The sequence below is a fragment of the Toxorhynchites rutilus genome, chromosome 2 (assembly GCF_029784135.1).
Source record: "Toxorhynchites rutilus septentrionalis strain SRP chromosome 2, ASM2978413v1, whole genome shotgun sequence".
NCBI classification, from domain to species: Eukaryota; Metazoa; Arthropoda; class Insecta; order Diptera; family Culicidae; genus Toxorhynchites; species Toxorhynchites rutilus.
Genome location: NC_073745.1, coordinates 180,387,669 through 180,415,637, shown reverse-complemented (window position 1 = coordinate 180,415,637; position 27,969 = coordinate 180,387,669). Strand labels below are relative to the sequence as shown.

General features: G+C 41.1%; 1 protein-coding gene and 2 long non-coding RNA genes across 4 annotated transcripts in view; all 3 read left to right on the top strand.

Moving 5' to 3' along the window:
• Positions 1–27,969, top strand: part of LOC129771476 (scavenger receptor class B member 1) — a 33,280-nt gene that overhangs the window by 1,554 nt on the left and 3,757 nt on the right. Inside the window, exons 3-8 of one of the 2 annotated variants that reach the window (XM_055775153.1) lie at positions 8,432–8,595; positions 8,661–8,912; positions 8,963–9,163; positions 9,758–10,157; positions 10,211–10,458; positions 16,345–16,618. In XM_055775153.1, the coding sequence (XP_055631128.1) occupies positions 8,432–8,595; positions 8,661–8,912; positions 8,963–9,163; positions 9,758–10,157; positions 10,211–10,458; positions 16,345–16,617 (1,538 nt within the window). In that variant the 3' untranslated portion in view covers position 16,618. Of the gene's footprint in view, positions 1–8,431; positions 8,596–8,660; positions 8,913–8,962; positions 9,164–9,757; positions 10,158–10,210; positions 10,459–16,344; positions 16,619–27,969 lie in introns of those variants that run through there. The other variant, XM_055775154.1, reaches the window with a different exon arrangement.
• Positions 10,466–14,131, top strand: LOC129771480 (uncharacterized). Its single transcript, XR_008742388.1, has 2 exons — positions 10,466–13,439; positions 13,495–14,131. It is a non-coding gene; the product is annotated as an uncharacterized LOC129771480 (long non-coding RNA).
• Positions 24,738–25,413, top strand: LOC129771479 (uncharacterized). The gene is made up of 3 exons (XR_008742387.1): positions 24,738–24,845; positions 24,912–25,003; positions 25,060–25,413. It is a non-coding gene; the product is annotated as an uncharacterized LOC129771479 (long non-coding RNA).

The window sequence follows — 27,969 nt, the reverse complement described above, 5'->3', positions numbered from 1 at the left end:
AATTAAATCCTAGGCGATTGTGGTAATATTCAAGGCGCCTAGAAGTATATCCTAAGGTGGGCCAACTTGCTAAAACCACTTTTCAGCCATCTTGGAAATCTACTGTGTTTTGTTTGTAAACAATACACAATACGCTTGTGCCCAAGCTTGCTTGTGATCAGTCTGTCTCTTTCACGCTTCAAGCAAATAATTTCCCTTCTGCTTTCTTCCGTACTGTTTTCATATACCGCTCCCCTAACCAACTTAGTGACGAAACTCACCTTAGGATATACTTCTAGGCGCCTTGGTAATATTCTTTGTTCGGTTCCTAAAGAGAAGCGAAAACTGCATCACAACTCTCACACCTTTGTGATTCTCCTGTCAGCTAGAAGAGAGGCAACGAGGAGCAGGCAGTTATTTTACAACCGGGAAGCACACAACAACAGCCTAATCTAGAGATGAAACGGATATTCGGTATCCTGCCTATCCAGCCGGATACCGGATGTTAGAAAAAATAACAAATTTCTCATTAATAGAAAATAAATCATAACCGGAACTTGTAATGCTTGTTAATTCTTTTTTGATTTGTAGTTAGCTAAGTGTACCCTCTCTCAAATTATCATCCCGGAAGTTTTTTTTTTCACTTTGAATACAAGTAATTGGTTGATGTTCTTTGCATATTGAAATTATGTGGCACAAAATCTACTCTGGAAGGCCATGGTTATCACAAGAGAAAGTCAATTAAGAGAATCGATCAAATGAAAATCAAAAATTAGGCAAAAATTGCCGAATAATGAATAATAAATAATAAGTCTTGTACAGAATTTATTGGAATTTTCAAAACTGCCTTCTGATTCGGGAATGATCGTATTATTGAAAAAGTATTCATTAGAAAAAGGGAAATTTTTCATTCAATCAAAACTTTTTCCTATAGTAAAATGACCTACAGGAGCGTTCTTGGAATCAAATAAATGCTGATTGATATGATTAATTGGATTTACTATTGACTTGATTAATAAAACACTGTGTTAATCAACAAAATCTTAAAAAAACAGAACAATCGATTTCTTGCTTTCCAGTATTGGTATCCACTACACCTACACACAAAAAGATAAAAGAATTCAAATATTACATGTCAAAACTTGAAACTTTAAATGAAGCTTCAAAATTATGTATATCCCATCTTCAAGCGTCAGTTTTTCACCAAGTTACAGCGTTTCTAAAATCACTTAAAAACTTCGACTTCGCGACATAGTATTGCATACTAGGAATAAGATTTGGAGGCATAGTTTCATTCAAAAATTATTATTGAAGTACTATGTGAATTCTATTAACACTTTTTCCATGTGGCACCGACAGTACACTTATTGCGAAACTGCAGGAACACTATTACCATAATGGGTACATGGTAGTGGCATTTTCAAACATGTTTTTTATACAATTTAGTCATCGAAAAAACATCGAAATATCAGTGAGAATCTTCAAAAACAGAGTTCAACCTGCTAGAAAAAATATACTTTGGTATACTTTTGAACTAAAATAGAGTATTTATTCGCCAATTTCTGCAAGTTGATGACATATGTCCTCAATAATTGGTGCACTTACCCAAATAGAAAAGCTCAATAGAAAACATGTCATCTCGACGCCATTGTGCTGATTATGATGATGGAGTGACTATAGGATTGAATTCCCAGCTACAACCACGTCAACCACGTAGAGCACGATGAACACCTTCTCGCTACCGATCATCCGAATAAAGGTAGTAGTAGAGGCACTGGTTGTTGAAGTTCCACTTGAAACCCATGCGACCTTCTACAAACTCATAGAAACAATCATTCCACGTTCGCGAAGCCTGCTTCAACCAGTAGATTGATGTCCACATTTTGAAGTGGTTTCGGATAGGCCAAAAAGAAACAAATACAAGAAATCCGCGATTTACTCCGAAAAGAATTTATTTTATGAAAAACATGTTTCTACACCTTTGTCTTTTGTCTTTTTGTGTTTATAATAATGATTTGATATTCACGTAGAGACATATAAAAGTGGAGACAACCATGGGTACAGTGGTTACACTTTTAACACCCCTACTGTATCCTGCTGCCGTTCCAATCCCAGATAGACGCAAAGCCCTCTGAAGATAGCGACCGGCAAACTTTTCGTTATGATGTCTGCTTGAAATGAAATTTTGCGTCCTCATGTTTGAGTTTGTTATAATATTTCGAATCTTCGACGATGCAGATCGTGGACAGTCTTCTCATCCAGACGACGTGGCAAGTGGCCAAACAGAGCGCTGCCAGCTCGGCCTCAGTAGATGACAGAGCAACAGTGTGTTGCTTTTGGATCATCCAACTCACGGTGCACCCAAACACCCTACAGGCACATCCGCTCACAGAACGTGGATCAATACTGCTGTGCACCCAATCGGCATCTGAGAACACCTCCAGCAATCGAGAATTTTGCTGCTTCCGATACACGAGCCAGCGTTCCTTGCACGTACCGCAGCACTTGTTTCAAATCTCGTTGGCTTATTTTCAGCACTCCAGCTTCGACATCACACTCGATTCTCACACCCAGAAACTACTTCACTACGCCTGCATTCGTCATCTCAAACTGCTCCGATAGTCTCCGCTTGATATCCTGCAGAATCTTCTACGACGAGCTTGCTATCAGGGTGTCGTCAACGTATAGCACAAGGATCATCTGCTCCTTCCCCGATCCGAGCGTACAGAGACACTGGTCGCTTGCGCTTCGTAGGAATCCCAGAATTTCCACAAACTGATGAAACTTCGATGTTCGTGACGCTTGTTTAGACCATACAATGCTCGGTTCAGCCGCCATACAAGTCCCTTGCTCAAACCCGTCTGGCTGAGCCATAAAGATCTCCTCGACCTGTTCATCGTTCAAAAAGGCGGTTTTGACACCCATTTGATGGATGTGCATAGCGCTCTGGTTCGCCAACGGTAACACCGTTCGAAGGGTGTCCATCTTCGCTACTGAAGAGTATGAATAATCAAAGCCGCGTCTCTGGCGTCTCTCTCACGACTAGTCTGACCTTGTATTTCTCCGGTTAGCCCAATTCACCTCGCTTAATCCTCAAAACCCACTTCGACGAGATCACCGATCGACCTTCCGATTTCTGCACAATCGTCCAGGTGTTATTCCGCTTCAGCGAGTTCAGCTCGTCCTCGATCGCAGCCTTCCACTCCTTCCGATCACCACCCTTCTGTAGCTCAGCAATTGTGGTCAGAATTTCATCCACGTAGTTGAAAGCACTCAACGCGAAACTGGCATATTCCATCTCGAAGTCCTAATGCCATGCTGGTGCATTTCGGGATCGCTGTGGTCTTCCAATTGCTTGCTCTTCGGCTTCTTCAACATCACCGCCTTAAACTTCACTTTCTTGCCCTGTGGGTCTTTCATCCTCTACGAAACTCTCGAACTCGCTGCCAGATGCCTCTTCTACCGCAACATCAAATTCACCATCACCATCCGCAATTTCTCCTTCTTTGGTTTCAGGAATTTGACAAATCTATCCTGAACTTCAACAAAGACCGCGTCACGCGCTACCACGATCTACTGCTTCGCTGGATTCCATACTCTGTATTCGTTGTTGCTTTACCCCAAAGATGCCGCTCCATACTTTCGGGCCCAGCTTCCATCTAAGTTCATTCGAGACATGTACGAAGATTTTAGAGCCGAACACTCGTATATTGGATACATTCGGCTTCCCAACGCACAAACGAAGTTTGATTCGTATCAATCGCGCGTTCTTAGGACTCGGATTTGAAAGATAACCTGCAGTCAGCACAGCCTGCCTCCAGAACGGCTTGTCAATGCTTTGGTCTTCCAACACCGCTCTCGCCTTCTCGACGAGTGTCTGATTCAGTCACTCGCTCAGTCCGTTCTATTGCGGAGTGTATAGGACGATCCATTCGACTTGAACTTCATTACTACGACAGAATCTCAGGAACCACTTGTCCTTATATTCTGTCCCGTCCCCTCGTACTCTTCGAAATACTCCATCATCTGGTCTTTGGTTGGCTCCAGTGGTCCGTCTCCAAACAAGTTCAACTGGTGTTATGGAAGTTCAACCGGTGTTATTCATCCATCACCGGCCCGCAGACGTCCGGCGCACGAGCTCCAGTACACGCGACGATCGCTTGACCACAGACGTGGAGAACGGTCGTTTGCTCACTTACGATTCACATACAATAACGTCCCGATTATCACTTGTGGGAGTTCATGTTCATTCCCGACACCATTTTGCCCTGCACCAGTTTCTTCAGACTGTTTCCGTTCAGGTGACCTAAACGCCGGTGCCACAACTCTAAGTTCATCCTGATCCGACCACATGACAACAAAGCATCATTAACAACTTTCTTGATCGAATAGAAGTCTAGTTCGTACAGTTTCTCACGTCGAATCACACTCGCGACGATTTCGGAACCGCGGTACACTTTTGCCTTTCCAGACTCGAATACAACACACATTCCGGCTTTCTCAACCTTCATCACAGAAAACAAGTTGCACCGCAATTTGAGAACTAACGAAGCACCTTCGATTGTACAGTCGATCTTTTTACCGTTCATCACCGACATAACATTCACAGTGCCGGCGTGTTCCGCCACAATCATCTCCCTGTGCTTCGCCACTGCAATCTCAATCGGTTTCTTTAATCGATGCAGCTCGCTAAACAACGCCTTGTCCCGCACGAGATGACCCGTCGCGCCAGAATCAATGTACCATCTTCCGTTCCGGACAATCAGCTTGCTTGTGACCATCCTTCTCGTAGTGAAAACAGATCAGCTGCTTCATTCCGCTGAATGCTGCTTCTCCACTCGGCGAAGGTGTACCTCGCCGCTTGGTTTCATCATCCAGCAAGCGTCATTTGACGAACTCGAGAGTCAGATTTTCTTTCGGCACCGTTTCGCGCGAAGTCACGAGTACGGCGTACAAAAAACATTGGTTAAATACGACAGGTGGAAGGAAACGGTTGCATGAACACAACAAGCACTTTGATGGTCAAAAAATGTGAGTTTTCCGATCGTGGTTTTAAGGTTTTTCCCGCTGATTAAACAAATTTTTCGTGTATTGTGCAGTAAAGTTCTGTTCATCTACAGAATAGGAACAATTTTATTCAGCGAAACAGTAAGTTTCATAAGAATAAATGAAATTAATTGCATTTTAATTTTTGCATGTTGTGTGGGGTGGACACGACATGGACACGTTTCTGTGGGGTGAATTAGTCCTATAGGTTTGAGGCTTTTCTTTGATCTAATTGATTCCAGATGTCAGGGAATTACAAAAGGAAAACAACGTTGGAAGAAGGAGGAGCTTGAAAGAGCAACTCAGGCCATCAAGAACGGATTTTCTTTGACCAACAACGAAAGTATTTGAAAATGCTCGTGAATGAAGAGATGAAAGATTCATGCAGAATTCGAGATGGTGTCAATCCAATTTTTCTGGTCTGGAATCTGGCCAAGACACCTGGTATCGATCCCGAAACACTGTTACTGACTGTAACATTATCCCAAAATACTTTACATAAACATAAGTATGTTTTTTTCGATGAAACACACACTGGACCAAATCACCCCACAGACGGTCAAATTCACCCTGCATCAAATTTTAATGCCCAAAAATCATCTCTTTTATTTTATGGTATATTTGGTAGTTTGAAGCTTGATATAATGATTGAACATTATTGATTGAGAGAAAACAAGTGTAGCTCAGTATACAATGTGACATTTTTTATTTAGACCGTATTGGTTTGGAAATATTAGGCGATTTGTTTAGGTGGTCCAAATTCCCCCCTTTTCCCCTACTCACCTACTAGCCTATCGAAGTGAAGAAAATGTTGCTGTAGGCTTCCCTTTTCGAATCGCAGTTGCAACATCTCCCGCTTCAAACGCATCCTGCTCGCGACGCTGTGGCGTTCGAATACGCGATGCAAAGCATCTCAGATGTCCTCGGGATACTTCTTCCCATGGATATATTCTAGCTGCGTGTCCTGGATCCTAGACACCAGCCGCAGATCTTTCTTTATGCGCTTTTGCAGTTTCCTCGATCAAAAACTTATGAGGAGTGATTGTACGAATAGCAGATGCAGATTAAAGGGTGTGTCACATCACATCAAATTCGCCCAGTAGACCGATCCTTTTGAAAATTTTAGACAGTAAAATAAAAACTATTAAACAACGTTTGGCATTTTCTTTTTATTCATACTTCGAGCCCAAGCCCGTATGCTCGCACCTTCCTCTTTACCCCGTCCATAAGGTTCTGTACAACGTCAGGTTGTAGTTTTTTTTTTGAACAGAAATCCATTTTCTCTTGAAGTCCGCCTCCGATTTGACAACTTTTGGGTTCTTCCGGAGGGCCTGCTTCATAATCGCCCAATATTTCTCTATTGGGCGAAGCTCCGGCGCGTTGGGCGGGTTCATTTCCTTTGGCACGAAGGTGACCCCGTTGGCTTCGTACCACTCCAACACGTCCTTTGAATAGTGGCACGAAGCGAGATCCGGCCAGAAGATGGTCGGGCCCTTGTGCTGCTTCAATAGTGGTAGTAAGCGCTTCTGTAGGCACTCCTTAAGGTAAACCTGCCCGTTTACCGTGCCGGTCATCACGAAGGGGGCGCTCCGCTTTCCGCAAGAGCAGATCGCTTGCCACACCATGTACTTTTTGGCCAACTTGGATAGTTTCTGCTTGCGAATCTCCTCCGGAACGCTGAATTTGTCCTCTGCGGAGAAGAACAACAGGCCCGGCAGCTGACAAAAGTCCGCTTTGACGTAGGTTTCGTCGTCCATTACCAGCCAATGCTGCTTCGTCAGCATTTCGGTGTACAGCTTCCGGGCTCGCGTCTTCCCCACCATGTTTTGCCTTTCGTCGCGGTTAGGAGCCTTCTGAACCTTGTATGTACGCAGGCCCTCCCGCTGCTTGGTCCGCTGGACGAATGAACTTGACAAATTCAGCTTATTGGCGACATCCCGGACCGAACTTCTCGGATCACGTCTAAACTGCTTAACTACGCGCTTGTGATCTTGTTCACTGACGGAGCATCCATTTTTGCCGTTCTTCACCTTCCGGTCGATGGTTAGGTTCTCGAAGTATCGTTTTAGTACTCTGCTGACGGTGGATTGGACGATTCCCAGCATCTTACCGATGTCCCGATGTGACAACTCCGGATTCTCGAAATGAGTGCACAGGATTAATTCACGACGCTCTTTTTCGTTCGACGACATTTTTCCAAATTTACGAAAAATTGACAGTGAAGCATGGCCAACGCGATCTATACACTCTTATCTGATTATAAGCGAAAGCTGAAGATATAATTCCTAAAAATTAAATTTCTACAGCGTTTTTTCCGTGATGCAATTTGATGTGACACACCCTTTACAAGCAGTATGAGTGATTTGAAGAGCTTAAACGAGCAGTATCCTCTGCGTAGAACGAGATACACACTACAACATGGAACAGCTTGGTCAAAACCACCCCGAATGGGTTATTTGAACCGAATGAGTACTAAAGATGACCTATGAATTAGAAACTTATCGTAATTCATGTTAAATTGGTGTTAATTTTGTAAAGAGGTGAGGGTTTTCCATTTGGTTCTATAGTTATGAAACACTGGAATTTTAGTGTTTTGAATGTTTCGCGCCTGGACACAACGATAAAATTCAAATGACCAGTCTTATGAATGGAGATAGTTATTACATCCTACACTATATACTATATACTCAGAAAAAATGAGTGGTTCTATGGTTGTGTAATGCAGTGTATAAGAGCATAATTTAATTACTGGTTCATCTCATAAAATTCATTTCTCACATGAAAATTCTCAATTTTTTTCAGAAGGTGATAGAGGATCATATTTGATGAAAGAAATTCTTCAATTAGAATCTACCAAAATCACGATTTTTCCACTGTACTTATAATAGCCAACTAACTCTCACTTTAACGTTGGAAAATAACATTTTCACTTGAAATAAGTCATATTTGAAATTTAAAAAAAAAATTTTGAACTGTACATAATCTAGTCCAAAATTGTATATAATCGAATCATATATAATCGGGTCAATATATATTAGAGTTAGTATATAATCGAGACCGACCTGTATATACTTACAGGAGCCTTAGAAAAAACAGCCAGGATGGTTGCCCGTGATTGACGTGAATGGTCTAATACAGTGAAACCGGGTTTATGTTGGATCCAACGATTTTGTTCGTTACCGGCGAGTGTGGCAGAGCAACTTGGAACTACCCTGATTGATCCCGGGCAGCGAGAAATTACAATGTTCAGAAATATTTCACATTAAAAAAAATAAAACGAAATTTAAATTACCTCCTAATTATACTAAACTGAAAGTTAAACAACTCGTTTCTTTTTGAATAAGTGTCAAAATTCGTAAACTGAAAATTTAAATAATATTTAAACGTTCCTATACTCCATAAACAGGTAGATTATCGATCATTGGACTTGCCCTTTTCGCAGCTGTTATTTTCCTACTTGGTTTATTCACTCATAAATATGAAATTACGCAATTTTTACTTGAGGAGCGTTTAAGAATGCGTGAATTTATGCCTCACTTCCGGTGGTGGCAGAATACATCAGACGTGTTGGTGAGTGGCACACACACCATAAATAACTAGAGCAAACAAAAAATGTCACATTTTTTGTTCATCAGGTTACTTGCAGAATATACGTGTTTTCAGTAACAAACAGACAACGTTGGTTGGATAATCTAGACGATCGATTAAAATTCGAAGAAATCGGCCCTATCACTTATCGAGAAACACTCGATCATCTGGACGTGGTTTTCCATGAAAATAATTCAACCATATCATACAATTCGAGGAGGCAGCTTTTGTTCATGCCTGATCACAACGAAGATAACATTCTCAATAAAACAATCACTGTGCCAAACATTGCAGTGCTGGTAAGTACGTATTTGAAATTCAAACAATCAACTAATTATTAATTTTTCAGGCAATGGCAGCGAAATTGCAAAGGTCAAGTTCGTTGGTTAAATGGGCCTTCAGGCTAATTCTGTCTGGTTCCGGTGATGATGTATTCGTCAACACAACTGTACAAAATTATCTCTGGAATATGACCAGTCCGGTGATACAGCATGCGAAAAAAATTGTGCCTTTTATGGTTCCCATGGAGAACATTGGAGTATTAAATGTGGTAAAGTAGCGAGATTTTCCTTTAGAAGCATTCCTTAGTCAAATTGAGTTTCTTTGAAAAGAGGACAAATGATAATGTGGAGTGGAGCGAATACGGAAATGTACTCATTACTGTTTATTCGGTAAAGGCCAAATGCGTGTTCCAAAATAAGCAAGATTTTCACAAAAAACACCATGATTCGTTTATGGATGCTTCTTTTCTGTAGGAACATTGAACCACTGCGACCATTAGTTTTATCTATTGTGGTGTTATGGATGCTTAATACATAATGTTTTATAATTGTTTCGATCGGGCTTTGATCTGATAAACAATTTGCCGGCTTGCGTTGTTCAGTCATCGAAATCATCACTGTGATTTTTGTGAATAATGACAGTGCATGGTTCTGAAGTACTTCGTTCTACTTCTAGCTGTTCATTTTCGATGATGGAAAAGCTATCTGAACAAGACTCGTTTCTAATAATTCTTCCCAAACCAACTTCCGCGTCCAGAGGCGTGGCTCTTCCGTAACTCCATCGAGTATAAAGCAGTACCATCCAGCATGAATAATAATCATTTGGTAAAGGCCCATTATATAATCAATTAAATTAATTTCAGATGTACCAGAACTACAATGACCGTGTTAATGTCCGTTACGGCAAAAGATACGGACACGAGCAATTTTTTATGATGAACTCCTATGGCTCTCGCCCCACGGTACCGGGATTTATACCGGAAAATGGTGATTGTTTTGCTTCGATTGTTAATGCTACTGAAGGTGCGGCATACCAGCAACAACTGAATGAAAAATCCGTGTTAATATACTGGAGAAAAACCCTTTGCCGGCCTGTTCCACTGTATTTCGAGAAGAAAGTGCACATTAAATCCTTAGTCGGGTATAAATATGTACTGCTGGACAGCTCGTATGATCGGCTAGCAAATTTGTCAAACGATTGTTACAAGGGTCAAATAAGCTTGCTTGAAAATGGTATGACGGACATGTCTAAGTGTTTCACAGGTAAAGAGATGAAATGTTATTCAAATTATTATCATATTTTGATTGTATTGCAGATTTTCCAGTAGTCGCAACTAGCCCGCATTATTATGCACGCAACTTATCTGCAGCAACACAAATTTCAGGAATGAAGCCGAACAGAGAGAGCCATCATAGTTACATAGTCGCTGACCCTAGCCTCGGAATCCCAATCGATCAATGTGCACGAACTCAAAGCAATTTGTTTCTACCAAAACTCAGTAACTTTCCTGATAAAATTCTTAAATTCAGTGAAATGATTCTTCCCATGTTTTGGATAGAATATGTAAGTATTGGAGATTTCTTTAAATACTACCATGATAAAGAAATTACCGGAATATATGTTTGAAAGGGAAAACAATTAGCCTTCGAATTTCAACCTTCTGTGTAGTCCCACAAAACTCTCTTTTCATTACATCAGAGTCGAAGAAAATAACGTTAATCCAACGGTTATAGTATCGTCGGTAACGTTTACAAAAACAATCAATGCAAACACGTTGTTCATATTGAACCCACTTCAACACGTTGAGTACCGTGTCGATCCCTAGGAACCGACGTTGAGATTTACTCAGTCGAAACATACTCATTCGAACAGATTCTAGAACAAAAATGTGTTATGAAATCCTCCGCAAAACTAACGCAATAGCGCACATTAGGTGAATGTTTCGAAAACTTCAAGTGGGCAATCTTACCTGCAAAATGTGGTGCATGGATATACACAATGCTCCAATTCCCTTGGATTAGATTAACCGCGTTTTATCGATAATGTAAAACAATAGAAAAATTAGGAGAGGACGGGGTAAGACGGGACCCCTAAGCATGCGGTGCAATCAAACACAATGGTTACAAAATTGCAGCATTTCATTGTGTCAGCATCGATCTTGTTCTTGGATGTTTTCCACAATCTCATTGATTTTTAGAAGGTTCATTTTTTATTTCATAATGTTATATGATAAATCAAAAAAGGTATAGATATGGTGATACTAAAATCATGCGAGGTAACGTTGGCCATCGCTAGGAGTATGAAGGCCACATGATTCTAGCCATATAGCAAAATTGTACTACAGGTCAAGGCAATTGTACTATAGATCAAGTGTGACAAGAGTGGTTGTTATTTTCCCTGAATTACCTATAACGTGCTCAATGCGCAACCCTTATCATAATGAACACTATTACTTGTGGCATCTGAAAACAAATCAAATTTATCATGAATGCGCCTTGAGTTGTGCAACCAACAATACAAGAAGTGTGATTTTCTCAATGAGTTCGTCAATTACGTGCATTCAAATGATATCTTTTATGGTGAACCACTTCTCTTACAATAGTTGCCGCCTCAATCCAGGTATGAATCGAGTAAAAATGCCTCAATAATTACATGAAATGCTTAAAAACCATGTCGTTTTCTATATAAGCACATTCAACAGACCTGTGTGTTCACTATATCAAATATAGTAAATATATAATATTATATATCATAGTAAGTAATATAGCATTTATTATATTAAATATATAATAACTATATTTACTATGTTAACATTGGTTTCACGAGACATGTACATATTCGTCACTAAAACACTAAATTTCTGGCGAGCAAAATAATAAATTGGTGCTCGTTGCCATCTGAAAAGTTTATTTTTGTTGTTTTATCGTAACGTTCCATCTATACACACGCCCAAATGGGTATACATAATGTAATGCAATACACTAAAATAATGTATTATAACTGTCCAGGGTTGGTGAATGACTAGACTAAGCGTAGCATCGGTACTTCGCGTACCTGCAGGCATAAAATAGACTCCATTCGTGGTCCTTAGCTTCCTGTCCAGTAACTCCTATCCCTACCTCTCCGTGGTGCCGGCTAGGGTACGAGTAACCATAGTGAAGGTCGGCTAACCAACCCTGGTGGGATCTTGGTCGTATGCTGACAGGGAAGGGGGCCTATCCGAGCGTCTGCTCACCATGGAGGTGCGGCTCAAAACAGCGTCTGATCCCCATGTTAGGGGCTGCTGATAACTATCTTCGTGCCAGCGAGGACTCTGAAAAGAGCTGTGCACGCCGGTCCTCCGGCGAGACAGGGGGTTGGAGCAGGCCCTGCAAGTCATCCGTAAAAATGAAACGCACAGGAAAATTCACAAAGAAATTGGAGACAGCACAATCGGAATAGACCCACGCAAAGAACACGGACTAGAGATTGGAAACTCGGAACATGGAACTACAAGTCCTTCAATTTTCTTGCGAGTACCCGAATTCTTTCGGAAATATTGAGAGTTCGCAATTTCGACATCGTAGCGCCGCCGGGGGTGTGCTGGAAAAGTTCGATGGTGCGATTGTTCCAAGGTGAGTATACCATCTACCAGAGCCAATCCCCTCGATGAATGCTGGAACACCTTAAAAGCAGCAATTAGCAGCACAGTACAGACTGTCAGAGGGTATGAACAACGAGGACAACGGAGCGAATGGTTTGACGACGAGTGCCGAGCGCTTCTGAAAGAGAAGGATGCAGCACGCGTAGCCACGCTGCAACGAGCGACTCGACAAACCGTGGGCTTTGTGCCGCGGGCCGAAATGTGCAGGAACAAGGAAGGAGGCATCTTGACGAATGAACGCGAGGTGATCGAAAGGTGGAGGCAGCACTACGATGAGCACCTGAACAGCGCACAGACAGGAGACCAAGACGTCATTGATGAGGACTACACCGGTACACCGAATAGCGACGACGTACCACGACGATGGGTGAAGTTAAGGAGGTCATCAATCAGCTAAAGAGCTACAAAGCAGCTGGTGTAACCGGTAGGTTCCATATCATATGTGTCTTTGACACCTTTCAACACACCCACATCACAACACAACAAACTACACACACAAAAACTGCGCACAATGCGAATACTGCAGCGTGTCATTCCCCTGGTAATCGAAGGCAGATGGCTGCGTCGGTTTGAGCTGTAGTGAGAACCGCATTTGAAGTGTTCTACACACCGCTCACTAGGCAGGGCTCTCCGCCAGATAGCGAAGGTACAAACCCATTGTCGGAGTTGGGTTTTTTCCGCTTCCCTCCAACAATAAGCTTGAACACTCGGCTAAAGGCGATGGTCAGTCTTTCTGCCTAGAACTATGAACGGGAGTAGAAGTGCGCGTCGTGTGTAGTAATTTAATTTTTGTATTTTGTGTGTAATATGTGTATTCATGAATTTTTGTTGTAGGCATAAATGAAAAAAAAGAAACAGTTAGTGGAAGGAATTGTAGAATAATTGAGTTTGTGAAAAAAAGGTTTGTCAGAATAGTAGTGAAAGATAGAAGTACATAATATAGGTTTTTTTTATAGAAATAGGAACCTGAAAAATAATTAATTATACATTTACCTGGAAACCCTGAAAAAGAAAAAAAACTGAAAAAAAGGTAAAGTAAAATAAAACGAGCATGTGGTGGCGAGTGGTGGTGGTCTTCGATCGATACAGTGCTAACCTCAACTGTGCAGGTCCGCACAGTGGGCCTTTTTTTTATGTCTTCTCCAAAATAGGCATCAACCACAACTTTCTAGGCAGAAAGTGTAGAGAGCCACCAACAAACTCAAGCGATTGGCTTACAGCAAGACCGAGCACTCTAACCGCAACTTTTACAACCGATTGCGAAGGACAATCGAACCTGGACAGACGTGTCCCAGAGGACGAAACAGGAAGACATATTCACACAAGGATATGGATAAACAACGTATCACACCAAATTGAGGACCACACCACATTGCTCAAATACATAACGATTGCGCAAGTATACAAAACCATAAACTGTGACGTCACAAATAGTAAAGTATATCAAAACACATAGAAAAGTATATGTTTAGAATTAAATTAAAAGTAAAAGAAGTATTTACACATAGAATTTATATAGTACGCCACTACAAACATAATACACGTGTAAGAAATTAAAAGTTTGGTTTACATAAATTTTCGTTTGTACACATATTTCCGTATTTCTGTTTGTCGTTTTCCCGAACTCAAAAGGAGTTGTCAGGCCTCGCCCGCTCTAGTTTGGTAGGAATCGTGTGCCCTCGTCAGCCTTTGAGGAAGTTGGAAAACGGCTGAGGGTTCTGTCCCTTGTTGCGTGTGTATAACACTTTTAGGAAATTAAACCCGAGCTCCCGATTAACAGCTAGATGCTGCCGGTGAGTGCTGGGAGAACGACCCTGTGGTTTTCTCATCATGCTCTTTGAGCTAGACACTCATAGTCACTCACGAGTAACGAACAGGAAGTTACACTGGTTAGGATGGCCTCGTAGCGGAGCTCTTCAAGAGAGGTCCGGAAAAACTTGCACCGGGAGTGTATGCACTGGTTGATAGTCAGGATCTGGGACATAGAACAGCTACCGGAGGAGTGGAAGGACGGGGTAATCTGCCCCATATATAAAAAAGTGACAAGCTGGATTGTGGTAACTATCGGGCCAGCACAATCCTAAATAGTGCCTACAAAATTTTGTCTCAGATCCTTTTCCGCCGTCTATCGCCAATAGTAAGTAGATTTGTGGGAAGTTATCAGGCCGGAATGCCCGAATGTTCAACGACGGACCACATTTTTACACTGCGGCAGATCCTCTAAAAGCAGGACCTGGCAAGAATCGGTGCAGCCGGAAGTTGGAGAACTGCAGCCATAGATATCATTGATTTAACTAAAAACTAAATGATATTTATTGACCGAATTATTCTTATAATCAATGAAGCTATTCGAGACACCCATGAATCTGTTAAATGTTGAAAATAATAAACAAAAACAGAAATTCTAGAAGAGGTGATATTTTGTTTCATTTCAGTGATTGATTTGCATTCGAAATTTCTCTGTTGTTTGGGGACAAAATAAGTCATCCCCAGATAACGACTTACAATGTTATGTTTTTTAAATCTGATCTAACTTATCACATGTTACACTTGTAGTGGTTTTGACTCTGGAAAAATATGCCACTTCAACCAAAAACTAGCCTTTTGTATTTCTATATACGTTTTTGTACGTATTAGAAAATTTCAATTACGACTCTTGGTGAATAGGCCCAGCATATTTCATACATGTACCTACCATTTCAATAACAAATTTTGAAAAGAAACAACGCATAAATCTATCCCATTCAGCAAGATGTGTGTAATTGTTCATTTTACCACCTCCATGTGATCATTTGAACCGCACACTAAAAATATGTTCGATTTGACGATTTTTTTTTAATGAAAAATGTACTATTTTTATTTTTTATAGTAGAAAGCGTTCGATATCTTGAACAACACTAAGTTAGACTAGAATATTGATCGAAAACCTGGGGATTGTAGTGATATGTGGACGCAGTAAAAGGGCATATTCCTTAGAATTTTATCATCTTTTCCTCACCTCACCTCACCTCACCTCTTCCTCTACTTAGTTCCTTAGTTAGAGTTCTATGCCACATTTTGCACTCTTCGTATTTCCGGCAGTGATACCAGATCCAGCTCCAACGCGAGCCTCTTCACCTCCAACGACTCCAGATGTTGAGTGAGGATGTCCGCGATCATGGCACCAAACATACAAATCAAATGTCAAATTTCGTGGTATGGTTGCGTTCGTAATTCTTTGGATCGTTTAACATTTACTCGCAACCAAGTAACTAACAACGTATGAACCCGGCTTACCATCAGTTTTCAACCTCTGAGCGTTGAAACACATCGTTCTCCTATTGCGAGATTTCAGTAATCATAGTAGATATTCACTCCCCAAAAAGACTTCATATGAAATCATCGATCATCAATCAAAGACTTCATATAAAGACATCGATAAAACCAGAAAAGTGATCCCAGTCAATTAGAACATGATCGCTCTACAAGTAAACGTCTCCAGTTGTGCTTCCGAATTTTCAAACGTGGAAAGTAGATGCCACAGATTACCTTGTTCGTTTTTGTTGGCCAATTATGAATGCTGTCTTCCGATGATTGAACGGGAAAATCCACCATTCCATCCTGGACGTTTGTATATCCTAAAGTTATTTTTACTTCATATTTCGGGCACTCGCACTGGGTTCGAACTTTTTTATCAGTTGGTTACAACTTGGTCAAGGAACCCCATGACTCACCGCAATCTCCACTCTCAATTGATGCAGCTCCCTTATTATGTCAGAAATATTTATTATAGAAAAATCTAAAATCCAAAAAATCTTATATTTCAGCACCAGAATGGACTACCAATGCATGTCCTGAACGCAATAGAATATTTCCATTTAATTGAAAGCCTTCAAACATATGTACCATATTCATTGTACATCGTTTTCGTACTACTTCTGGTAACAGCTATTTGTAAGGCCCGAAGATACGATACAGCATTCGCCGACTCACCTATACGACCATTTGGAAGAAATTACAAATCTACAGCTCATTGTGCACATAACTCAACGGAACATAATAAATTAAATGATAATAATAATAACAACAACAAATCTTAAACAAAGTACAACACAAATGATATAATTTTCATTTTCCGAACCTCATCGCTTAACCGAGCCATGCTCTTATCACACAAAATATAGGGTAAGTGCGGGTGAGACGGACAGTGGGAATAAAATGGACACTCTCAGCAGCGTAGTGTAGGAGGGCCGGACGGAGCGGTCCACCCCAGGTGTCACCCTTAGAGGGGACACCCATGATCATGACAAGTATATTATATTGAAAAAAAAAAATCATGATTATCTAACAAAACAAAACAAAACACAAATGTTATAGAATCTTTCTTGGTCTTTGGTGTTCATTATTTAGTCATACTACATCTTTCATTTCTGTACTGGGGTGTAAATTCAATGTCTCGAGAACGAGGGGATTACGTTTGGAGTACAAAGTTTTGAGCGTTAATATCTCTCTACCGGATGAACGAAGTGGTATGAATATAAGATTATTCGAATGATAAAAATTCTACGAGAGATGCGTTTAAAGATGTTTTTTACTCATTTTTCCCTCGGTTACCCTCTTAGGGTTTTCAAAGATGAGATCCTTATAAAGCGTACGTGCGATGCCTAAAGGAACATATCGCCGGAACGATTGTTTCTATGAGAGTTCTCATGGTTACCTTCTCAGGTTTCCAAAAGATAACATTTAGCCGTCGCGATTGGATTTCGATAAAAGAACGTGCAATGAAAAATATAATATATAGCCTGTCCAACAAACTGTAGAGGTTTTCCTTCTCAGGTTACCTGCCGCGTGTTGTGAGATTTAGGGATTTTAGTTTCGTCGAGTGGTCGATAGTTCGCGTGATAATCGTGATAGGTGACACTTCTGGCCGTGAATATACATTCCTTCTCTTCCCCTGGTGACTGTAAGGATGCGACCGTCGTTATGAAAAACTCTAATCACAGATAGTGGCACAATGAGATTGGTTTGCTACTCACAACCTTCTTTTAACGTGTTCTTTGTGCAATTTCACTGGTACAGGTCAACTTCTCCGAACCGATTCAATCGAAGTGGTCTTTTGCGAACTTCTGTCGCGCCTTCAGATGCTCCACCAGCCGCCGCTGAATTGTCCGGGAACTCACGAGAAAGTCAGTTCGCCCGGATCTTTTTCGAGGCCTTGGAGGGATCTTCCTTGGAGGCTCGCTTTATGACAGAGTCATCCTTCGCGGTCGTTTTCCAGTCCAGTCGTTTCGGATTTTTTGCGATCGTGGAGGACATCAAACACGAAGGTTTTGGATCGTCCCAAGTACTCTGCAATTTCGCGTTGGCTGCTGCATGCCTTGAACATTTTGCGTATGACCATCCGCTGTGTTCCCGTGCAATTGCGATGCGCGCGATACATTTTTCGTTGACTGTAACTAGAATTCGAGAATCCGAATCCAGGATCCGAAAAACACAAAATACCACCGAGAAACAATCAATTTCCTTGAAAAATCGGTCGAAACGAAGAACTGATCCTAAATTTTGTCGCGTCATTTAAGTTGTCAACTATGCTTAAAACGCATTTTCAATGAGTGGCTATTGTTTTAAATACAGATGTTATAAATTTCCTTTTTTTTCCAAAATATATATTTTTATCAAGGCTCATATGGCGTTAGCCTCACGGGACCGGGAGTTCAATACTTTGACAATTTTTCTTATTATCTATGTTAGTAATATGTAACCGATTACTCGCGGTTGGCTCGAGGTTAGTATTACAAGTGTTTTCGTAATTCGGATGTTGCTGTCTCCAATGCTCTGTACGTGTGCCCGACACGGGATACTTCCTATTGGGATGCAGCTGACCCTTAATCAGCAACGCCCCCCTAGTCTGTACCTCATATCTAGCGTGGTGCGTCTTTCTCGACTCGAGGAATCCAGGATAGAATGGTCACTAGCCGGCGCAATCATCAGTTCATGTAGAGTTGTCATGAGCGGTACAACCTCTGGCTCTTGTTGAATGATCAGTGGACTGCACAACCTTTGGCCCGTGTATCTGTAAAGAGTGTGTGTATGTATTGCCGCGACTAAGTAAAAGTTTATCGATCGGATAGGAGGGATATAAAACGGGGACACAACGAAGGAAACATCATTAAACGTTGACATCGGCGTTTCTGAGGAACAGGTATAGATGAAGCAGAAGATCAGGATCACGGCTACCTAAGATATCCCGGACGAGGATCTCCGATTGTCTGCCTTGTGCTCTCAGTGCTCTAGAGAGCTGAGAGCGAGCAGTATGGAACCGGATACACGACCAGACAACATGCTCGATGTCGTGGTAGCCATCGCCACAATCACAAAGATTGTTTGCTGCGAGCCCAATGCGATAGAGATGCGCGTTTAGGTTGTAGTGATTGGACATAAGCCGAGATATCACGCGAATGAAATCACAACCTACATTCAATCCCTTGAACCATGCACTCGTAGAGACATTAGGGATAATCGTGAGTAACCAACGAACGAACTCATCTCCACTCCACATGCGCTGCCAACTTACGAGCGTGTACTGACGAGGAATGTGGAAAAATTCATTATAAGCAATTTGCCTTTCAAAAAGTGTGCCTTCTAAAGCGCCCACCTTAGCTAGCGAGTCCGCTTTCTCATTCCCCGGAATCGAACAATGAGAGGGAACCCATCTAAGGAATTTTTCGACCAAAACACTCAATAGTTGTCTTATTCTAGTTAGGAAATAAGATGAGCGTTTATCAACCTTCATTGAGCGGATTGCCTCTATTGAGCTGAGACTGTCTGAAAAAATAAAATAGTGGTCGATGGGCAATGTTTCAATGATCCCCAGTGCGTAGTACATCGCACCCAGTTCAGCGACATACACGGAACAAGGATCTTTGAGTTTGAAAGAGGCACTGGAATTTTCATTGAAGATGCCGAAGCCAGTGGACCTGTTTATGAATGAACCGTCAGTAAAGAACATTTTATCAGATCTAACTTTCCCATATTCTGCCGAAAATATCGGCGGAATATAATCGGAGCGTAGATGATCTGGGATTCAATGGATTTTTTGTCGCATGGACAGATCAAAAATGACAGAGGAATTGCAGAAGTATGGGAAGCAAACTTGGTTGGAGATGCCTGGTGAAAGGTGCACGTCGTGGGTAAGGTACTCATGGTATAAAGACATAAAACTTGACTGAGGAATCAGTTGGAGTAGATTTTCGAAGTTATCAATCACCAATGGATTCATGATCTTGCAACGGATGAGAAATCTGTAGGATAATTCTGTGAACCGAAGAGTAAGCGGGGGTACTCCTGCCAAAACTTCGAGACTCATCGTATGTGTCGAATGCAAACACCCCATGGCTATACGCAGGCAACGATATTGTATTCTCTCCAGCTTGAGAATATGAATCCTGGCAGCTGATCGGAAGCAAAAACTGCCATATTCTAACACTGATAATATCGTTGTTTTGTATAACTGAATGAGGTCTCCTGGATGGGCACCCCACCATGTTCCGGTTATTGTTTGGAGAAAATTGATTCTTTGCTGGCATTTCTGTTTCAAATACGCAATGTGTATTCCCCAGGTACATTTAGAATCAAAATATACTCCAAGGTATTTGAAAAACATCGAGTGCTTGATCGTTTTGCCGGATAGGTGAAGCTGGAATTGGGCGGGTTCGTGCTTCCTAGAAAAAACGACCATTTCAGTTTTCTCCGTAGAGAATTCGATACCCAGCTTGAGGGCCCACGTGAACAGATTGTTCAGGGTATCTTGCAACGACTTTTGCAGAACGACGGGATTAGTACCCGTGATGGAAATAACTCCATCGTCTGCAAGTTGTCTCAGCGTGCAGTCTCTAGTTAGACAATCATCTATATCATTGACGTAAAAACTGTACAAGAGGGGGCTTAGGCAGGAGCCTTGTGGTAGGCCTATAAAACTGTATCGAGAAGATTTCAAGCTGCCATGATTGAAAAACATGTGCTTTTCTGGCAGTAAATTGTACAGGAAATTATTCAGAATTGGTGAAAGTTCACGATTATGAAGTTTCTCTGAGAGAATTTCCATGGAAACTGAATCAAATGCCCCTTTGATATCGAGGAAAACGGAAGCCATTTGTTCTTTGCGAGCAAATGCGATTTGGATTTCAGAAGATAGCAGCGCCAGACAATCGTTCGTCCCTTTACCTCGGCGGAAGCCAAACTGCGTATTTGACAGCAAATTGTTCGCCTCAACCCACTTGTCCAAACGAAGTAGAATCATTTTCTCTAACAATTTACGAATACAGGATAACATTGCAATCGGCCTATACGAGTTGTGATCGCAAGCCGGCTTGTTGGGTTTTCGTATGGCTATCACTCTCACTTGCCTCCAGTCATGTGGGACAATATTCAGCTCCAGAAACTTGTTGAACAAGTTCAGCAAACGCTGTTTCGCCAAGTCGGGAAGATTCTTCTACAAGTTGAATTTAATCTTGTCCGACCCCGGAGCTGAATTGTTACCATCGAAAAATTCTCATAATCGCATTGGAGCGGAATGTCGCGTACGACGTTTTGTGCAGGAACGGAATCGGGACAAACCTTTCTTGCAAATTTGAAAACCCAACGGTCAGAGTATTCCTCACTTTCATTTGTATGGTTCCAGCCACGCATTCTCCTAGCCGTATTCCAAAGAGTGCTCATAGCGGTCTCCCTTGACAAACCATTGACGAACTTTCGCCAATATCCACGCTTTTTTGCTTTAATCAGACCTTTTAGTTTGGCTTCTAGAGCTTGGTACTTTCGAAACCATTCCACTGATCCAGTTTTCCTGAATTTTTTGAAAGCGGATGATTTTTCAAGGTAGACCTTTGAACACTCCTTGTCCCACCAAAGTGATGGAGGACGACGTCGGAAAGTGGTAGCAGGAACACGTTTCTTTTGAGCTTGAAGTGCGCTTTCATAAATCAAACTCGATATAAAGTTATACTCTTCGAGTGGAGGAAGTTCATGCATGGAAACAAGTGCTTCAGATATTATTTCTGCAAATTTTCTCCAGTCAATATTTTTCGTGAGGTCATAAGCAATATCGACTGACTCACGAGAACCTGATTCATTGGCGATCGATAAAATTATTGGCAGGTGGTCACTACCGTGAGGATCTTGCATTACCTTCTACGTGCAATCCAGGGATAACGAAGAAGAGCAAAGTGATATGTCTAGCATACTTGCCCGTGCAGGAGGGTTGGCTATTCTAGTTGCTTCCCCAGTATTCAAAACTGTCAATTTGAAGTTGTCGCACAGATCATAAATCAAAGTGGCACGGTTGTCATCGTAGAGTGAACCCCATGCTGTTCCATGGGAGTTGAGGTCACCTAAGATTAGCCGCGGCTCCGGCAGTGCCTCGATGATATCAATAAACTGATGGCGGCCAACCATAGTTCTTGGAGGAATATATATCGAGGCAATGCAGAGGTCTTTGCCATTGATTTGTGTCTGGCAAGCGACAACTTCAATGCCTGTCATCGATGGGAGAGTGACTCTATAGAAGGAGTGACATTTTTTGATCCCCAATAGTACGCCACCAAACGAGTCATTTCGATCTAGGCGAATAATGTTGAAATCGTGGAAATTCAGCTCGTCGGCTGAAGAAAGCCATGTTTCACAGAGGAAAAACACATCACAGTTAGAACTATAAATTAAAAATTTAAATTGATCTAGTTTAGGGATGATGCTTCTGCAATTCCACTGTATTACAGTGGTCAAATCCTTGACCTCTTGCACTGAATCAGGCATCGAGGGAAATGAACGCTGCTAAAAAACCACATTTTTCTTTCAAAAATGTTCTCACAATCGGGAGCAAACATAATACTATGCTTTTAAGAGGGTCATTTATATTTAAAGCATTTAAAATATTGTCCACCAGGTCAGAAAGCGCAAGCAAGCCAGATTGTGGCTGTTGCCTCGACCGCGAAAAAGGAACAGACGTGTTGGGCTCTGCTCCGGGAAGTGCTGAGGACCCCTGGTGCGTAGAAGAACCGCTTAAACCAGGAGGTACTTGCTTCGGTCTATTCTCAGCACGTTCGATACGAGGTTTCATTCCAATTTGGGAAGTTTCGGTCTTCTTTCATTCTCAAAGGTTTGTCACTTTCTTTTTTTGCTTGAACAGTGGTCTTGATGTTTTGTCCGACCCTGTATATTTGACAAAAGATTTTTTGATCTAAATGTTATGGAGTTGCATTTTTTACATTCAGTTTTAGTAGATTTTTATTACACCAAGTATCGAATACACGTATTTTGTTTTGGGATGCTTGGATGTCGTTTTCATTTCCAATTTCCGGGAAAAGCTTCATGTCGTCGGCATACACAAGTACATTGATACGCTTGAGAACGAAGGAGATGTCATTAACGCATAAAATGAAAACAAGAGAATCAAGATGAGAGCCTTGTGGAACTCCTGAAGTGACTTTTACTGGATTTGCTGTAAAACTGCTGATAACCTGTTTTGCAATAGCTTAAAAATAGCTTTGAAAACAGGTTATTGAAATCATCCGTATCCGTATGTAGCGCGCCCACTTGGAAATAGTGATATCTAAATTTTTCACAGGAGGTGTGAAGAAGCCACATCGCTACTGGCCAAGAACCGTCTCTTTGCGTGAAATTCTTCGCTATCAGACATTAGTCGACAGAATTGCTGATCCGCAAGCTACCTTAGCAGCGTTTGATTCGTGGAATTGTCCAGGACTTCAAAACCGACTTGCGCTTCCAAAGTTTTCCGCCGTTATGACACTGCAAGAGGCAAGCGAGGCATATTTAGTCGGCCTGTTCGAAGACACCAATTTGTGTGCTAAGCCACGCAAAACGCATCACATCATGCCCAAGGATATCCAACTGACCCATCGTATCCGAGGAGAGCGTGCTTGAACAGCCGCGCTTCCGCTTTCGTCATTATTATCTTAGTACTTTAGCTTATAGTTAATGGCCCTTTTCAGGAACACCAAATTTATGGATTAGAGTTCAGAAAAGTTTTTGCAGGCCGAACTGAAAGGAGCATTTAGCGAAAATGGTGGTGTTGATGATATTTCGATACCGATGGGCGCCATTGACTATGGATTTGAGATTTTTTTTTTATCCAAAATATATATTTTTATTAAGGCTCATATGGCTTCCCCCATATCTAGCGTGGTGCGTCTTTCTCGACTCGAGGAATCCAGGATAGAATGATCACTAGTCGGCGCAATCATCAGCTCGAGGAGAGTTGTCATGAGCAGTACAACCTTTGGCTCTTGTTGAATGATCAGTGGACTGCACAACCTTCGGCCTGTGTATCTGTAAAGAGTGTGTGTATATATTGCCGCGACTAAGTAAAAGTTTATAGATCGGATAGAAGGGATATGAAACAGGGATACAACGAAGGAAATATCATTAAACGTTGACATCGGCGTTTCTGAGGAATAGGTAGAGATGAAGCAGAAGATCAAGACCATGGCTACCTATGATATCCCGGATGGGGATATCCGATTGTCTGCCTTGTGCCCTCAATGCTCTGGAGAGCTGAGAGCGGGCAGCATGGAACCGGATACACGACGTTGGTTAGAAAATCACATATAATCGATACGAGTTTGGGTTTATTGAAAAGCCCCAAGTCTCTAGTTGCTAATACTTCAAATTTTTATGTTTTTTAACGATTTTCCTTAAAGAATTATGATCATGGTTTGACCACCTCTGATCATGGTTTGCCCAAAAAAATGATCATGGTTTGTCCGGTTTTAGAAATCTCCATTTTTGAATGAAAACATTCGAATTCACAATTAGATGTTGCATTTATGATTGCTGGAGTTTACTGTCATCATATTGATTCATTCATAATTTAGGCTTCTTCAGAATATTGCCTTTTCTTGGGCATTTTAGAAGTGTTCACCTCAACACAATCAACACAGAAAAACCATACTTCTGCTATGGGCGAAGCACACCATAAACAAACATAAACAAACTGCAGCGCGCCAAGCGGTTGCCATAGAAATCATGTGGACTGTTCGGAAGATCGGGACTACCCTGTACCGCCGAGTTTACAGACGATCCATTGGTAAAAACGACGGTTGCTGTCAGAAGTGACGAACGTTGAGGTTCGGGTTCAGTGGAGAAAATGTAATAGAATTTGACAGATGTAGGGATAATGAAATGAAATGAACAATAGCTATGATCATTATCATTTGTGAGATTAACGTGACTTGACCAGTAGAAAATTTATATACCTTTTTGCTAGTAATTATTCTTTGAATACCTGTGCGTTTCAAAGAACTATCTCTAAAAAGTAAAGTGAAAGTGGAATTGTTCCAAATTATTACATAACTAATTGTAAAATTACTTCTTATCTAAGCTCGATCTGCAACCTGAGTGTAGAGCTTGAGACCCGTTTACTTAGGTTAGAGCTCCCTCTAACTGCCAAGAAGGCGTGAAGAAAAACTTATTGTAAGCTAACATTTTCCAAGAATTCATAAGTTTATTTCAACATTAAAACCTTTCAGCTTCAAGCTGTCTAAACGCGACTGCTCTGAGGAGGTTCATAATTCATACAATCCGAACATGGACAAAACAACATTATTGAATTGGACAACTCATGATCAGAATTGAGTTTATCAAAATGCGTTAATTTAATGGTTTAGCTATGTAAATCCGATACAAATGGTGAGCAAGCATAATGTTTACAATATTTATAAGTGTTGTAATCCAGAAAAGGTCTGAATACGTGCCAAATAATCATCTGGTGATCGATTAAAAGTTAGCTCGAATGAGGGGCGCATTGACACAAATAGAAGGTGTATTTTATAATCCTTTAAAACATGTGATTTCGTAAAAATATACTATCAAACTACTATAAATCATGTAAAAGGCAATTTCATTTATATGTTTCGAAACATTCGAAGGTCTTATTTGACACAGGAGCGCTGAATTAGAGCATTCAAAAAAGTGGGCAAACCATGATCATATTTTCGACTGGACAAACCAAGATCATTTACCCTATGAGTATTTAAATATTTTCAAGGCGTATTGCTCGGCATAAAAATCTTCACTAAGCACTAATAGAAACGATTCAAGTAATACTACGTTGAGGAGGCGAACGTTGGGAATGTTGTGTAACCGGAAGGTTCCATCTTATATGTGTCTTCAACACTTTTCCTCATATCCACATCGCAACACAACACCAAGGCAGAGAAGACAGAGAAATAACAGAAAACATAAGAACAAGGACCACACCACATTGCACAATAACATAAATGCGAAAGTATAAAAATAAAACATGAACTCTGACGTCACAAATGGTTCAGAAAACCAAAACAAATAATAAAAGATACATGTATAGGAATTAACTGAAATCTTAGATAGAATATACAATTAGAAATATTACAGAACCTCAATACAAGTGTAATACATGTGTAATTAATATCAAAAGTTTTTTTTTATCCCATTTATTTATTTAAGGCTCATTAGCATTTTAGATGTAACAGAGCCGAATTTTAATCGTGTACATGTCACATGGTTATCATATCTATAATTAGCACATTACACAGTTGTTATTCACCAGTATTCCTTCTATACCATTACATATAGTACATTCACACAGTAGCCATTTAGGCGTAAGAGTATTCTTTCTGTTCTTCCATTATCCAGTTGGACCACCGGGCAGCGGAGACAGTTGATTGATCATTGTTGAGTTATTTATAGAACAGCAGCCCGATGTGTCTTGCAGAGCAGAGCAGTTGTATGGATGAATCGATCTTATTTCGACCGTGGATCGATCTCCATCGCTGATGATTGTTGCGTGGACGTAGCTATTCTGTAACAACACAAAGATGGTCAATGAGGGCCCTGAGTTTTGAACTCACGATCGACTCACGATCGCAACCAATGTGGCTACGGAGACCCCCCATCAAAAGTTTTGTTTACATGAATTTTCGTTTGTACACATATTGTTATTGCTGTTTGGTCGTTTTCCCGTACTCAAAAGACATTTGAGAGACGTTGGAAAACGGCTGAGGATTTTACTCATTGAGGTGTGTGTATACTTTCGAGAAGCTTACCACGAGCTCCCGATTAACAGCTTGATGCAGCCTGTGAGTTCTGGGGAACGACCCTGTGGTTTGCACATTGTGCTCTTTGAGCTAGTAACTCATATGAGTCACTAACAGGAAGTTACAGTTGGTGCCATTGAAGATGATCATGAAGAGAGTAGTATGAACGGTGTGTGTCAGCAATGAATTCCAGGTTATTGTTTTTCTTTCGAATCACAATATCTCGCGTCATTGTGCAGTCACCTACCATGAATCCAGCAACGCTGGATTCATTGAATCTACACACGTGCTCTCCAGCAGGCGTTTTATCAGGATTGATGACAATAGGGGGATTGTGCTCTTTGATACGATGTGAATGGCTTTAAACGAATTGAGGTTACTTGCACATGTGAGGATGAATGTTCGATTAAGCGGACGTAGCACAGCGATATTATTGATGCTTGTTGAATGGCGATGCACGGAAGATGCCTCTCGTTAAATAATCAGTGCAATGCGTGCATTGATATAAAGAAACAAATTGCGACATATGACCAATTAGTGTATTGTTCTCGCAAAGGCAAGAAAGAGTCGTTGCTTCTCGAAATGATTCTACAAAGCCACGCAAGCTTCTCGAAACCATGTTTTTCAGTTGGAGGAATCGACATCTACACGACCGATTTAGCTGATTTTTTTATCAGCTTGTTGAAAATGAATTATATAAAGCACTACATAGCCGTTTGATATATCTTTTTTTATTTTTATGAGCTTCTAAACAGAGATTTTTCATAAAAAATAATTCATTTTTAGCAAAAATGGACGCCATTTTGGCAATTTTTCGAACTTTCAAAAACCCTATGTAATACTTATGACAGACATACAGCTGTACTTGCGTTGTACTTCGAAAATTGTATGTCTGTCACCATGTACAGCGCTAGAACCATGCAAGCAATTCGGTACAATCGCTGTACCTGTACCGACCTATTTTACCGCTGTACATGGCTACAGTTGTACTGTGCGCAGCGCCATAGACGGTTAGTGGTGGGTAGCATAAACAAATCGAATCAAAACACTTGGTAAACATTCTTTTCATTGACTTTCTATTGAGCAGTGTTTGCCAAATGGTCCACTCATTGAAAAAATCGCTTTCGTTCGTTCAAATATGATCTTTCAGGAAACATTTCCCCCAGCGGTATTCTATTGTTGTTATGTGCTGCAAATCACGACACAAAAGAGAACGAGACAACTCTCATCGGCTCGCACTTCATTGCACACCAGCATGCAAGCAAAGCTATCATATACGCTTTCGGTGCAGAAAGCTTATTTTCTTCTTTGCCTCTAACATATGCATACCGACCTCTCCATGCATCATGAAACAGCAGGATCGTA